The sequence below is a fragment of the Sorghum bicolor genome, chromosome 1 (assembly GCF_000003195.3).
Source record: "Sorghum bicolor cultivar BTx623 chromosome 1, Sorghum_bicolor_NCBIv3, whole genome shotgun sequence".
Classification (NCBI taxonomy): Eukaryota; Viridiplantae; Streptophyta; class Magnoliopsida; order Poales; family Poaceae; genus Sorghum; species Sorghum bicolor.
The window spans coordinates 6,953,753-6,969,807 of NC_012870.2; the positions used below are offsets into that span (position 1 = coordinate 6,953,753).

Sequence of the window (16,055 nt, forward strand, 5' to 3'; positions counted from 1 at the left end):
TTTTCATTGGAACCACAACCATCTCAACCTTAGCACTCGTGCAAATCTTTCAAGAACCTTAGCACTCTAGGGAGGCAAGTTGTTGACCCCCTAGACTTTATCTGTCATCTCTCCCTCCATAGTAGCTCCTCCGTAGACGATCAATTCTTTTTATAAGCCATTTCTGTGTTGGAAAAGCTATGAGGTGGTACATGGGTTGTGACGATAACTCACATTAAACTTTTTTCTCGTAGCCTGCAAAATTGTTTCGGTTTTATGAATTGGCTATCCGCTTGTATATAGCATGATCCAATTGCATGCATGCGAGTAGTATGCAAATACTACCCCAGTACCCCACACGGTAGACGACAAGTCACAATAAGTGCATGCGGGAAGAGTAGATACACGGGAGCGAGAAATGATGCATACACTGGCTAGTGCGCTTGTGAATGTTGAACTTTTCTCTACCTAATATGCCTCTAAATATTGAATTGAGGGAGTAGATCACAACAACTTAACAAATGCTTCATGTTCATGATTTAGTAATGACCCAAGCATCCCCTTCCTTGCTTCCTACCTAAGCATTGGCAAACAATAGAACATGATCCCCAGCTAACATGCATGATGTATTCCCTTCAATTCTCACCTAAAACCAAACAAGAACAAACCAACTTTGCAGCAGGAATACATTTGAACGGCCAGAATCATTAGCCTTTATAACCTCCCTTCCATTGTTGCTATGGTTGTAGACCCAAAGCATTCCAACACAGGCTAACAAGTTACAATACTATGTGCCGGCAACTGTTACAAGCTCTTTTTAGAGCATTCCCAACAACTCACCAATAATTCAACACTATCGGAGGAGATATAACCAATATAGCTCCTCTCTTATTTGAGGGAAGATGAGTGAGATATTGGTGGCCACCAAAAAAGGAGAGAGCTGTTAGGGTAATGTTGGAGCATGAAAAAACACTCATCTCCACCAAAATGACAATTTTTCGGGGATGAGGAGTGATATTAGGGGACTGATGGAGATGATCTAGGCTAATCCTGGTGGTATTGGTGGGCTACACAATGTACCACTTGGAATCAAATCAATGCTCCACAGAATGCATGCTATGTCATGGCACAATTCGAAGGTGGAGATCACAAGCTTAGAGTATGTCGATAGCATGGCACAATTCGAAGGTGGAGATCACAAGCTTAGAGTATGTCGATTTGTAATGATGGTGAGTGGGTCATTCACGCTCACCCCATCTCCAACAAGCAAAGCAGTTGTAGCGCGGTCTTTTGTGGCATTCACCGACTCACCCCTTCCAAATATTTCATTAGAAATATATCAAAATTCTATCAAACTTTTGTTAGTCGTCCTTTCGAACTCTGTCCCAAACACTTTTATTCTAGCTTTTATATTGTGACCCTGTCCCGGACACTGTGAGTGAAAAGCATCTAGGCTCCTAATGAGTTTTGGTGATTAATGACAAGGTTGATTACTATGACTAACGTGTGTTTTGTAGAGGCAAAGTCATTTGAGTTAGGTCATGGTAATGGTGATCGATGGATTAGATCATTCATGCCAACTTAATGGTGGAAATCATTTTGGTTTTCAAAAGAATGGTTGGACATCGTCGGGACTAGACTAGGTCTAAGTGCCATTTGGTGAAGAAGGGCACTTAGAGTAGTTTAGGACTTTGTTTTTCTTTGACCGTACTATTAAGAGAGGCATTGAATGGGTACCTTGACCTAGGCAAGCCTTTAGGTTTATGTGTGGTGCACACTTGGTAAACCTAGCACTAGGCAGCTCTGAAACAACCCTTAGATCGAGAGGAACCAACTTCGTTTTAGAAAGATCGCGTTTCGACGAAGTTTGGGTGCTTAAGTTGGCACCGGACGCTGCACCGGACGCTATGTGAGTGCGTCCGGTGAGGTTGATTCGAGTCAGAGTGACTGAGTGCCTAGGGTTAGGCACCAGACTCGCCGGGGAGCGTCCGGTCTCATACCTAGGAAGGGTGTAAATTCACCCTCACACCGGACGGTGCCACCGGACCCACTGAGGGTGCGTCCGGTGCTCTGTGAAAGAGGGTACAATTAGCCGTTAATGTGTCACCAGACGCTCAGTGCAGTGCGTCCGGTGCAACATTACCAGCGTCCGGTGCTCCCGTTTTCAGTGTACAGCGGTTGGCCGGCCCTTAGACTTGATGGGGAGTATTTATACTCCTCCACCTCGTCTATGGGAGGTCTCTTGCTCATTTGACAGTTGAGAATCTCCTTGCGGTGCAAGAGAAAAGCAAGAGCCTAGAGAAGATTGAGAATTGAGAGTTTTCTTGAGTGAATCCTTCTCTAGTTGAGTTTCAAGAGTCAAGTGTGCATCCACCACTCTCTAGTGCCTTGATTGGGTCAAGTGAGAGTTCATTGCTTGTTACTTTTGGTGATCGCCATCACCTAGACGGTTTGGTGGTGATTGGAGGCACGAAGACCGCCTGGAGTTCTTGTGGGTGGCTCGTGTCAAGCTTGTGAGCGGTTTTGGACGATTCACCGCGACGGAGTGTCGAAGAATCAGCCCATAGAGAGCACTTGGTCCTTGCGCGGACCAAGGAGGAGCAAGACCCTTGTGCGGGTGCTCCAACGAGGACTAGTGGGGAGTGGCGACTCTCCGATACCTCGGCAAAACATCGCCGCGTTCCTCTTGCTCTACTCCTTTACTTTCTGGCATCTACTTTGAGATTTTACATTCTTAGAATTGCCATGCTAGAATAGGATTGGAACTAGGTTGCAAAACTTTTATCCGGTAGCTCTCTAGATTACACTAGGCACAAGGGGTTGAATTGGAGCTTATAGGTTGCTTAAATTTTTAGAGAAATCCAATTCACCTCCCTCTTGGGCATCTTGATCCTTTCAGCGATATTAGACTATAAAGCTCTTATAGGTGTTAAACTCCTGATCCTCCATCATGATACTTGGGTGCAGATCTGATAGAGGAAAGGGTCAACAATCATTATTGCTATGTATTCGCTCTGGATGCACGAAACAAGCGAAAGACATGGGGAGCAATCTTTGCCGATATATGCAGTCCTAGGTAGCCGCGGTGGTCAGCAGAATGGAGCCTCATTGGGAACGACCGCCTGTGGAATGGACTAAATGCAATACTGCCGGAACCTTTTATGATTAGCAATGGAAAAGTGCAACATGTGTTGTCCAATGTGACGACACCATGGAAGCGCTAGCACGTTGGGATGGCTTGGTCTTTAGCGCTGTAGTCTAGGGCACGGGTAATTTGGTTAGAAACGGACTGTTACGGGGTGTTGTAGCTTTTTTTTTTCGAAAACGTGCGCTGCACGTGCCTCATTAAGAAGAAGAGAGTTATAAGAGTTACATCTCTCCGTTCCAAATGGTGAGTTACCAGTGGGACGACGAGCAGCACAAATACAAAGAGTGCCGGCTACCACGGCGTAGCGTGCTTAGCTGTACTTTCTAGGCGAGGAGCTTTGCTCCTAAGAGAGAAGGGTAGGAAAGCGAGACAAAGCTCTAGACAGACGGGGTGTTGTAGCTATGGCAAGCAGGACATCAAACATGCTGACAACCTTGGAGGAGATTTAGGGGATGAGTACTTTATTCCAAAAGTTTAAATTTTCTTTCGCTTCTCAAACTTATAATGGCCTTGTTTAGTTGTAAAATATTTTGCAAAATGTGAATAATAACAATTTCGTTTGTATTTGATAAATATTGTCTAATTATAGACTAACTAGGCTCAAAAGATTCGTCTCGTCAATTCCGACCAAACTGTGTAATTAGTTTTTATTTTTGTCTATATTTAATACTTCATGCATACGTCTAAAGATTCGATGTGACGGGGAATCTGAAAAATTTTGTAAAATTTTTTGGGAACTAAACACAAAGCCATAGAGTAACTCATACTTTAGCAAAATACAGATTGGGTGGTGGTCCATTGCTTCGGTTTATGTTTTCGACCTGCTGTCCTCAGATTGCAATCCTGCTATCCCATGATGAATGAATCTCCTTGATTAGAAAAAGAAGAAGAAGAAGAAGAGATGGTGACACTGTCCTCAACGGTTGGGATGAAACCGTAATTACTCTGACCAAATCAGTGGCCGGGCCAATCCCACGGAGGCAGCGAGACCCGCACACGGCAGCAGTCCCCATCCAACTTGGAAGCCGCGAACGCTGAGTGCGTTGCGTCATGCGTGAGACACTGATGAGACCCGGAGGTGCGGCCGGCGTTGTCAAGCAAGGCGCCATGCCGCCATGGTCGCGTACTCGTGTATGCTTTGTTTTTGTTTATGTCTCTAAATCACTCGAGCCGAGAGGACGCCAGTCTGTGATGCGTCGCTTTCTCAGCTCCAATTTGTAGGGAGACATTTGTAATTGAGAATTCAATAATTGAACAGTTGCTTGGTGGCTCTGGCTCTATTTGTATCTGGCACGTACTTGTACTCTTTTTAAATTTCTGTTGGCAAACGTCACATGACCACCGTGTGGCGACATAGCCAAGAGTTGTTTATACTTCTATATAATAATAACAATATATGTACATGAGGAATCGATATCTATCTTGTCTTCCACTTTCTATCTTATCTAATTTGTTTATGTCATGCATTATTCTATGAATGACACTTTTCCTTGTTTTATCCTCCAACGAAGATAATGCTATCCTTCTACAATCTAAAGAGGATACCTGAAAATTTCAAAGACGTGTGAACGACAACATGTCAGGCAGGGAGATATACTAGTCGATAAAAAAAAAGTATATACTTCTTATGTCCGGAATATAATTTAATATTTTTAAATTTAAATTTATCAATCCGGCTTATCAAATTTTTTTTTCTCCCGACAAAACAATAACAATCGGCTTGTCAACCGTAGAAACCATCAGCCAAACATTCTATAAAAATATTCTCAGAATGTTAGGCCACTAATCAAAATGTCCAGAGTGTGGCTATTACAATATTTCCATTTTCTAGTATTGTTTTCTTATTAAACTCGTGCCATCCCTTTTCTTCAAAAAGAACGCCGAGATCCATCCAAACTACTCAATTTATCTCAAAGTATAAGACGTTTGACTCTGACATCAAATTTAATCACTCATTTTATTCAAAAATTTATACAAAATATCATTTCTTGCTTAGTTTATTAATAATTTTTTTAAAAATAATTTAAATTTGATTATATTTATATTTTTTTAAATAAGACCAATATTAAAAAAGTCAAACGTTTTATAATTTAGAAGAAAAAATTTACCATATTGAACCGACCTTTCCATTTTGCCCCTTGCCACGTCCCTGAGTCGTGTCAGCGTGTGGCCTGTTTGACCAACCAGCTCGATTGCTCGAACAAGTCCAGAAGCCCAACACAACACGAAGGAATCCTCTCTACCCCCCGCCTGGCGCCTGCCCTGAAAGGCTGAAACCAATCCACCGCCGCTCCTCGCCGCCACGCCGGCGGCCACCCGTGTGGCACGACGACTGACAGCTTCCCGCTCTCCTCATATTCACCTTCGCCTCACGGCCCCGCGCTTATCAGAGAGGCAACAGCCGCCGCCTCCCGCCTCGTCGCGGAGCTATACGGCGAGGCCGGCATCCCCGGCGGCCGCCGCCCGTCCCCAAGATACCCAGCGCGGATTGATTGATTTCTGTAATCTCTGAGGCGGAGAAGACCACCCCAAGGCCCAAATAGTCCGGGAACCGATTGGGGTGCCGCCCGGCCGGCCGACGATGTCGTCGAGCAGGTTCTCGCCTGTGCTGCAGGCGTCCGATCTCAACGACTTCATCGCCCCATCGCAGGACTGCATCATCTCCCTCAATAAGAACACCTCCTCCTCTCGCCGCCTTCAGGTATTGACACAGCTCTCTCCGCCAGGTTTCGTTGTTTACCCTAGTATTTGTGTGTGTCCGGGGCGAGGCATGCCCCATGCGCTGGCTGAGTGCAGTTTGAGCTCACCAGCGATACTTGTTTCGAACACTGAGATGGTGATGTGTGCGATCATATGACGAATGACAAAGAAATAGGAAATGGAATTATTTTGCCTTCAGGTTTCTCATGTTGGTTTCTGTGCGATAAATAGGAAGGGAAAATTTGTGTTAGCTACAGTTGAACTCTTATTACATTTGTTTTTCCGTAACAATTGTATCTAGAATCATAATTATAGAATCAAATGTTATTTTTTTCCAATGATGTCCTACATGTTGCTCCAATTGGTAGGAACCAAATTATGACATGTAATGAGTGGACATAGCACCTTCAGATGATCAGATATCTCATGCTCATCTTCTCTCACACATATACACACAAAATATCTTCTCTGTAGGCATTAAGAATACCAAATACCTTGATCTCAAAGTTTTTTGATGAAAGGATAGCCTAATACTATTTCTCCCATTTGTACCAAACTTGAGCAGAATAACACCCCTACTTGTTACAGAATAGACTCCTGGCAGCATAGCTTCGCCATAATTTGTATCTATGCAAAAACGACCGTTTGTGTGATTCAGGAAAGAAATTTCTAGTTTTATTTACTTTTATCAGAACAATTAGTATAAGTGTCACAGCCTACTGAATGGAATCTGCTGCATTTGTCAAGAACCTACAACTTTGAAAGTGCTAAGGATATACCCATGTTCATTTCTGCTAACAATTAGCTTCACATCTGCATCGTTGGAACTTCATAAGTCAATTCATCATATACAGCCTTTCAGCAAACTCTTGCCCATATTCCTGACACAGAAATTTTACAGAACAAACAGAAAGAAACTACAGTGAGCTCAAAACCTCCAGAGGAAGCAGTCAAGATTTCACTAAAAGACTGTCTGGCATGCAGGTTTTTTCTTTTCCTTTCTCTTTTACTCTTCAGATCAGTTGTTTGTGAATAAGTAACATGATCAAGTTCAATCAATTCTGACTGTTTTGTCTTTATCTTAGTGGTTGTATAACATCCGCAGAGACGGTTATGCTGGAGAAGCAAAGCTTGGGTGACTTCATTGATCGCATAAACTCTGATAAAGCTGTTATTGTATCTGTATCTCCCCAGTCAAGAGCATCACTAGCTGCATTCTTTGGTCTTTCTCAGTCACAGGTAATTACATGGGCTTGCCATATCCATCCCCTGTCAGAATCATCACCCTAGCAGATATGCTCTTACAAATGTTTCCCACGATTTATTTATTTTATTAAAAACTATTGCAAGGTTGCCCTTCAATTATAAGAACTAAAGCAGAATGTAACTCCTTTAAATTCAGGTTCTCAGAAAACTGACTGCTTTGCTCAAGTCGATTGGTGTAAAGGCCGTTTTTGACACAAGCTCGAGTCGAGATCTATCTCTTATTGAAGCATGCAATGAATTTGTTTCACGTTATGAGAAAAATCAATCATCTAGTGGCAAAGAAGCTGGAGCCAATCTTCCAATGATTTCATCTGCATGCCCGGGTAAAATAATTGCTGGGAACATGACATGGATTACATAACGCAGTTTCGGTTTTTAAAATGCTGTAACCTTGCATGTATAATACTAATGGTTTATCGCTACCTTTTTATGCATTTGCTTTAGAAACGAGTACACAATTTGTTCACAAAATGACACAGCCTCTTCCACTTGCAGGATGGATATGCTATGCAGAAAAGACTCTTGGTTCATACATTCTACCTTACATCTCATCTGTAAAGAGCCCGCAACAGGCGATTGGTGCAGCCATTAAGCACCATGTGGTTGAGAAACTTGGTCTAAAGTGAGTATTTGTCCCTGCTCTAGACAGTGTTATCTTGAAATCAAATTTTCATACATACACAAAAATTCTTTGCCTTCTATGGTGCCTGTGATGCAACTTGGCAGTACTGTCATAGGTTTGCAAAAGTTATAATGGAATAAGTGATGTTTTGTTTTTTATATGAACTAGGTAGCGTGCCCGTGCGTTGCTACGGGGTAATTAAACTTTTATAATAAAAATACATGGATCGCACAATAAGATAATAATAACATAAAATTAAATACCGACATTAAAGTGATATTTAATCTGAAAAGCAAAGCTTATGAAATTAACCGTCACAGAGAACGAGACGTCACAGGCTCCCCAAACAATTTATGCAAAAGAAAAACTTAAAATATAAATATATTCCTGTGTTCTTTGTTATTTTCCAACTGCCGATAGTAACTACTCAAATTCATCACTTGCTATAAAGTTGATCAAAGTGTAGCTCGTTCTACATGGATAGCCTTAACAATTCTTAATACGTCACAACATCGACCTCTACAGAATACGAAAAAAGTGGTAAAGTGAACCTTTATCATGGTTTGCTTCCAATGTGGACTGTCTCCATGGTGAAGAACAACTCTGGCAACAGCTTGCCAGACTGGATACAGAATAGAGCACAAGAGCATCAATGCCCAACACCAACCTAGTAGAAAGAAAAAAAATCTAGTTGATATTGTCAGCACCCACCTGATATGTTCCAATCCCTTGTGTTATACCACCAGTTTCAGATGCCAACACCTGTAAGGAACTTGGGTGAAATCAATAATTGCTAGAGAACGAATTTTATTCCAAAGAAATATATCTTTAAAATCAGAGGCTATAATCTTCGATACATACAGGGGTCAATAGAAATATACCATATGATTTCACCACCAAGCCCCAGTGAAGCCAAAACATAAGGCAATGTCAATGTACAAAGCTGCTTGACCAAATTCCACATACATAGCATCCAACTCAAACTAACAAAGTGTCCATAGGCAAATCAAGCATAAAAAATAAATTGTTCTACCTTCATGTCTACTTCTAGTTAACAAGCTCTCTTCTGAATATCACACTCGCGAAAGATCATTAGCATACTTAAGTTTTAGATCCACCTTGGCACCAGAACCTAGTCCAATAACATAAACCTTTTTCAGATGCACCTTTTCTGATTCAAACTTGTATCTGCTGTCCTCATACAAACCCAACACGGTTCCTGTGATTCATACCAGCAAAAAATTCAGCATCAATCCACTGCACTCTATAACCATCACAATAGAAAAGAAAAAGAATGACTTACAAGAATAAAGCAACAAAAAAATAGCAATACAAAAAAGGAAAAGTAAGTTGAACGGTTACTATTTCTCGACAACAGGGTATGTTGCCTGCAAAGATTTTTTTGTTATCAGCATGTATTAGCCTGCACAAAAATAATAGTTCTAGTAGCAGATGTGTGGTTTTCGGTTAAAAAAAGACAAAAGAAGTGGGTAGGTTGGGTTGAGAGTGGGGGTATTAAGAGCTTAGCTTACTTCTGGATCCCCAAACGATACATCTTCTTTGTGTCATTGGACCTCTTGTGCTTCTCATAAGATAGTGCATAAGCCATATAGAATCAAGCGCTTTTGAGGCCTATTTCATTCATCTTCATTTTCTTGAGCAATGGCTTTGCATCTATCACGTAATCCATCTATAGGATCATGCCCCCTATTTTAATTCTTAATATGTCAATGTAAGAGAGAGGCCATACATCATACATAGACCCTCGCAACAGCCTCCATGATAGCCGCTGACAACCTGCAATGTGGCAACCAAAAATCACATGCTTGTAACTGTTTAGCAATTACCATCTAATTCCCATTTTTGTGCTACACAGCTATGGCAGCTTTAACAGACAACTAAAAAACATCTAATTCATGACTATAGCAGTAAAATGACAAATTTTATAGTCGATGTTGTCGTTGGTCATTGTACATTCAGATCGGCGAAATTGGTCCAAGGTATATCCAACTTGTCCAATGCATCAAGCAGACGGTTTGCACAAGTCTATATGATGTTCTTGACCCACTTTTGTGCTGGCACCATCTGGATTAATCTGTATAGCATCTGAACTCTTCATGCTGATAAAAGTATGGCATGCAGATGCTAGACCTTCTAATATACAAAGTATTTGCAAAATCCAACGCATAGTTGCAGCAACATCTAGTAACTGAAAATAAGACTCACCATCATCCGTAACTGAGAAGAAGGCCCATGATCATTCAATCGCCATGACAGTAGTCTTCATGAAGTCTCCATGGTAGCATCATGCACAAAGTAGGGAGAAACATAAGATGTTCAGTTTACAGCTAGGGAAATAAGCTAAGTTCAGTCACATGCATTCTAGTGAAAACACATACCAAATTAGATAATTTCAGTGAAAAGAGTCTTCCTAGAACATTTCACATAATTTCAATCACAAGGTACAAGTTCAATGACCGATGACAAAAAGATTGTGAGCGAGTTGCTGCATGTCCTTTTTCATCTGAGAAAGCTTGAGCTTACAGCTCTCAAGCTATTGAATGGCCTGCAGCTTCGCACCATCTGAGAACTATTATTTTTGTACAGACTAATACATGCTAATACATCTGAGAACTATTATTTTTGTGCAATTTTTGTAAAGTTTTCCAAGCCTTGCACCATTATTTTTGTGCAATGAAAAAAATTTACTGCCAGGAACTTGGAAAAGTCACCGCTGATGCTCACACCATCACCTTCTTTCGCAGCTGGCTTTTGCCTGCAGCTTCGCGATTCTGACCCAACCTTCTGATTATCTCGTGACACTGTGTAGATTAGTAAGCCTGAGCACAATTACACAGTAGGAGAGAAATCAATTAACAACATATTCATCCATCCATGTCAGATACACTAATTTATGGAAAATAAAACAGGCAGGTATAATTCCACCCCTTCACTGTGTACCGGAGGATGGTCTGATAAAGTGGATAAATAGAATTTCTTGTAGATCAACTTCCAATTTGTTAATAGGTTTCAAGGCACTGTTTATGCTCTTCACTTCTTCAGGTAATTCAGAGATGATTCTGCACCTCTTCATTCAAAAATTCACAATAGAAACAATATTACATTTGGAATTAGTGTTCTTACCATGGAGGAAGCTTGCCCTTGTTGAACTCCTCGCCTGCGGCGCCGTTGGCTGCCATGTCCTCCTCTAAGTGAGGCATCTCTTGTCGTCCTCAACACACCATCATCTGATCCAGCCTTTGCCTTAGCTGTGGTCGACAAGGCAACCTCCTTCGTGGATCCAGCCTAGAGCACCAGGTCCTCCAGTGCCATTGTGTGTTGCCACCAGTCGCATCCATCTTGCCTCGATGGAGGAGGTGAAGTAGTTTCGCTGGTGATGAAACCACAGAGGTGGATGGGGATCAAGGCAACGGAAGTCTAGATTGGGGCCTGGTGGGGCTTCCTGGGGTGCTTCCATGGGGATTAGGGGGAGACAGATCACAGCAGCGGGTACGGACGCACCTCGCAGCCGAGGGAGGAGCCAAGGAGTCGCCTGAGGTAGCCGATGACATCCTAGCGGCAGTGCTCCGCCTCCTGGGTGGGGTGGACGCATAGCACCACCTCGCCGGTGACCGGCTCTGCAGTGCGCTCCGCTCAAGGGAGCAGGGCCACAGATCGCACGAGGAAGGGAGCAGGCGCCGCAATCAACGTGATGCTGTGTGGCGTTGTTTCCTTCTGGGAGGTTCCGCGAGCGACGACCCCAAGATTGGATTGGAAGAGGAGATTGCGTGATTGGAGGAGAAGATTGGTCGCAGGAAGGTTGCGATGAGGGAAGCGCGTCGCAGGTGTGGAAGCGGGCCGAGGGAGGAGGCGGGCGAGGTACGCGCGATCCGCGTGGAGGAGGAGGCGGGCGATGGCGCGCCGAGGGAGGAGGCGGGCGAGGTCCGCGCCGCGCGCGGCGAGGAGGCGGCGGGCGAGGTCCGCGCCACGCGGATCCGCGTGGAGGAGGAGGCGGGCGCCGGCGAGGGCGCGCCGGGCGGGCGAGGGCGCGCCGAGGGAGGAGGCGGGCGAGGGCGAGGTACGCGGGACCGGATCCGCAGGCGATCTGCATGGAGGACTGCGGGGAGGAGGAGGCGGGCGAGGGGGCGCGCGGGACGACGTTCGCAGGAGGCAGGACGAAAGCGGGAGGGGAGAATGTCGCACCAAAACAATGTCCCCTCTTTAGTCTTTTTAGTTGTAGGAGATTAATACACATGATTTATTGTCCTCAAATAGGGATGATTTGCTAACGATTTTGTCCGTATTGGAAAAAAGGCTCTATGCAAGAATGGGTTTTGCAATATGAGCAATTCAAACTTCCCTAATAGGAAACCTGCATGCTCCCACCAACTATTCTATTTTTTTGGTTTAAGAAACCTGTCATCAGGAAATGTGTTGTAAAAAATAGCAGTGGCTCACCGATGTTGGTCATCCTTCCCTTTCATACACTTAGAGCCAGTGACTGAGTCCACTTCAGTTTACCCAACTACCTGTATAGATGTGCCTCAAGCCCTCAACAATCATGGAAGTTTGTGTTACTGATGTATTCTAATTTGCTGAAGGCTAAACAATTACCAGTCTTTTTAATACTGTTGCTTTGTAGTATTTGACTTTTATTCATAACCTCCTTTTTTGGGGGTATGTAGGCCGTATGATGTATATCATGTCACTGTGATGCCCTGCTACGACAAGAAGCTAGAGGCCGTCCGGGATGATTTTACTTTCTCTGTAGACGGTAAAGAGGTCACAGAGGTGGATTCAGTACTGACAACTGGTGAAGTGTTAGACTTGATACAGGTTGCTTCTTGGTTCTTTTTCTTGCTTGTACTATGGTTCATGGATTTGAAAAACAAGGGAGGCACTTATTATGATTTGCATATTTCTGCAGTCCAAATCTATCGATTTCAAGACATTAGAGGAATCTTCATTGGACAGATTGTAAGGCCATGTGCTTGGTGTTTCATTCTGCGCCTTTACTCATTCATCTTCTCAAGTACAGGACTATTAATTAGTTATAATCTGTTTGACTGCTACTTCTGTCTACAAATTTTAGCTAGTTTTATTCCAATCACCTGTTGTGAAAAGAAATCCATGTAATGATCATTTACTGTCTGATATTATCTGAATATACCCATAGTTCGTTTTACCTGTTTTGATTAATTTATCTCAGAGCTGACATGATTTTTTCTTTATTATAACCCAGGTTAACAAATGTCGATGAGGAAGGCCATCTATATGGGGTTTCTGGAGGTTCTGGAGGTTATGCAGAAATGGTCTTTCGCTATGCAGCACATGTAATTTACAAGAGAGAAATAGAGGGTCCTCTTGACTTTAGAATCTTGAGAAATTCAGATTTTCGTGAAATTACATTGGAGGTAAACTCATTCCCTTGACGATCGTGGAAAACCAGTAATTATTTTACCCAGCTGGAGTGAATGTGTGTATAACAATTAGCAAATGCTGCATGTGGTAGCAGGTGGAGGGCAAACCTGTTTTGAAGTTTGCACTTTGTTATGGATTCAGGAACCTGCAGAATATTGTTAGGAAGATTAAGATGGGAAAATGTGAATACCACTTTATTGAAGTTATGGCGTGCCCTTCAGGTACTTCGTTATGACATGTCTTTGCATGATAGAGTACTTGTAAGTTTCAATAAACAAGTTCTAAAATGTAGGATCCGGCTCTATGATGCATTTATTACTGTTCTGCAGGTTGTCTGAACGGGGGAGGTCAATTAAAGCCTGTTCAAGGCCAATCTTCCAAGGAACTTATCCAGCAATTGGAGAGTGTGTACACACAAGATGTAAGCTTTTAACTGAAATCCAACATTTCTTGTACCACCCTCTGTCCTCAATTATAGGTTGTTTTGGCTTTCTAGGTAGTAGGTACATAGCTTTTGCTATGCACCTAGATATATGTTATGTCTAGATACATAATAAAAGTTATATATCTAGAAAGGCCAAAACGGCCTATAAATTGGAACGGAGGGAGTAGTTTATAAGGCAACTTGCTTATCATTGTGGTGCATCTTCGTCATGACCTCGCTTTGAGTCATCCACATTCATGTAGGGCAAAGAGTTCTAGACATTTTAGTTGATGCACCGTAGTCATCGCTTGAAATGTGTTCATATTTATTAGGTATAGACCTTCTTGTTATTCTATTCTATTCTCTTTCTACACTTGTAGCTTACTATGCTTTTCGTTTGCTTGGGCTGCTTCTCTGTATAATGTTTCTAGCTTGCTACTACCATGCTATAACGTCTGGCTTGCTACCCAGATTTTACTTGTACTGTAATTTTGTTCAATTGTCAGAGCACTTATTCCATCTCTAGTAGCTTTGCTGAGCTGAACAATATATGATATTCCATGTTATTTAGCCTTCAAAATTTTCTTTTCATGGGATGCTATTTATCCTCTAATTTGTTTCCATAGTTTTATCGTCAAGTGGGAAATGTGCTATAACTGCAGAGTATTTTCTTACCTGTAATTTGGTATAGCCTACATGAATTGTGTACCTTATGAGTTATGTTCTTCCACTAATTGTGTATCTTGTGTACCAGATATCAATATTGGATCCTTTCAGTAACCCTATCGCGAAAAAACTATACGACGAATGGCTGGGGCAACCTGGTTCAGAGAATGCAAAGAAGTATCTGCACACAGAATATCACCCAGTGGTGAAAAGTGTGGCCTCACAGTTACAGAACTGGTGATAGAGGTTTCTTATTGCACCGGGAATTCCTATGTTCTTCAAGAGCCAAGAGGGACTGCAAACAGAGCAAACATGGCGACCTGTCCATGCTAAGCAAATATTGACCACACAGGAATTAAAACATGCTCAAGTGTTTTTTTGGCATATAGCGAAGAAGTTTTGTTAAGCTATAGGTTTTCAGCTGCTTCTAGTTAATGTTGTACGCTGCCAAAGGGAAACGACAGCTAAATTGCAATGTGTAAAATGAACGAAGTAGGTCTTGACGACCTTTTCATTGTCTGGTACTCCGTACTCGTCCTGCGGCGCAATTCTTTTTTTCTTCCATTCCTGTGAAGTTGTGAAGAGGCTGCATTATTTCATATTCCATAGAAAAGGGAAGAGTGTTTCCTGTGTTCCAAATAGTATGCCTGCTTCCCTTTCCTCTGTTTCAGTTTTCTTTGAATTTCCTGTGAAAACTCCTATGATCCAAACGGCCCTTACTTCATTTGGAAAGATTGTAGCATGAAACCCGTCTGGGCTGGACGCCTATAAAGGCCCTATCTTGAATAAGGCTTAATTTGTACTTTCTCCATTTCAAATTATAAGTCATTCCAAAAATCTTAGAGTTAAATCATTTCAAGTTTAATCAAAATTATAGAAAGAATTATAAAGACTTATGACATTAAATAGATATGATATAAAAATATAATTAATGAAGAATCTAATGATACTTAGTTGTTATCATAAATATTATTATCTTATGATATAAATTTGGTTAAATTTAAGGTGGTTTGATTCTCTAAAATTCTTGAAATGATTTATAATTTGAGATGGAGGGAGTACGTACTAGCTTGGAATTGTTCCTTGCCAGGAATGGCCTAACCGAAACCGAACGGCGCCTAAAGCAATCTCCAATTTCCTCCTCTGGAAGGGCCGGATTCGTGGCTTAATGGGCTAGGTACCTGATCACTATCGCTTGCTCGTTCGACTTCGATCTGATGGATCGCAGGTTGACGTGGTGCTACTGCTATCGGATACTCTACTGAGGAGATCAAGGCAGTCGATCGATGACCTCAAAACTCCGGGAACGGATGCTATAGGTACTCGGTTTTCTGAGAGGAGGCCCATAGCCGGAGCATTGGAATGAGACAATCATAGCGTTAATTCCCAAGGTTCAAAGGCCGGAGAGAGTGACTGATCTGCGGCCCAAAAGTCTATGTAAATTATTTCGAAGGTGCTAGCAAACCGGCTGAAAAGGTTTCTACCAGAGATTATTTCCCCAAATCAGAGTGCTTTCATCCCAGGGAGGCTTATTTCGGATAACATTTTAATAGCCTATGGGATTACTTCATTTTATGAAGAAGAAAAGGAGAGGCAAAGAAGGATGGGCAGCTATAAAGCTTGATATGAGTAAGGCGTATGACAGGATCGAATGGTCTTTCCTGGAGCGAATGATGAACAAAACGGGTTTCTGCCAAGCATGGATGGACTTGATCATGAAGTGTGTGTCATCGGTCTCATATAGAGTGAAGGTGAATGGAAATTTGTCTGAAAGTTTGGTCCCAAAAAGAGGATTACGGCGGGGGATCCTCTCTCCCCATATCTATTTC

General features: G+C 42.4%; 1 protein-coding gene and 2 long non-coding RNA genes across 3 annotated transcripts; 1 reads left to right on the forward strand and 2 right to left on the reverse strand.

Annotated features, from left to right (window-relative positions):
- On the forward strand, nt 5,318–14,870 carry LOC8085937 (protein NAR1). The gene is made up of 11 exons (XM_002463831.2): nt 5,318–5,828; nt 6,729–6,811; nt 6,913–7,066; nt 7,230–7,416; nt 7,589–7,715; nt 12,401–12,551; nt 12,643–12,692; nt 12,958–13,129; nt 13,231–13,357; nt 13,466–13,557; nt 14,315–14,870. The coding sequence occupies exons 1-11, from the start codon at nt 5,709–5,711 to the stop codon at nt 14,465–14,467; spliced, it is 1,416 nt and encodes a 471-aa protein (XP_002463876.2). The 5' UTR covers nt 5,318–5,708; the 3' UTR covers nt 14,468–14,870.
- Nucleotides 8,101–8,754, reverse strand: LOC110431420. Its single transcript, XR_002448911.1, has 3 exons — nt 8,597–8,754; nt 8,427–8,477; nt 8,101–8,337 (listed from the first exon to the last, which is right to left on the reverse strand). It is a non-coding gene; the product is annotated as an uncharacterized LOC110431420 (long non-coding RNA).
- Nucleotides 9,401–11,587, reverse strand: LOC110431418. The gene is made up of 3 exons (XR_002448910.1): nt 10,860–11,587; nt 9,942–10,555; nt 9,401–9,512 (listed from the first exon to the last, which is right to left on the reverse strand). It is a non-coding gene; the product is annotated as an uncharacterized LOC110431418 (long non-coding RNA).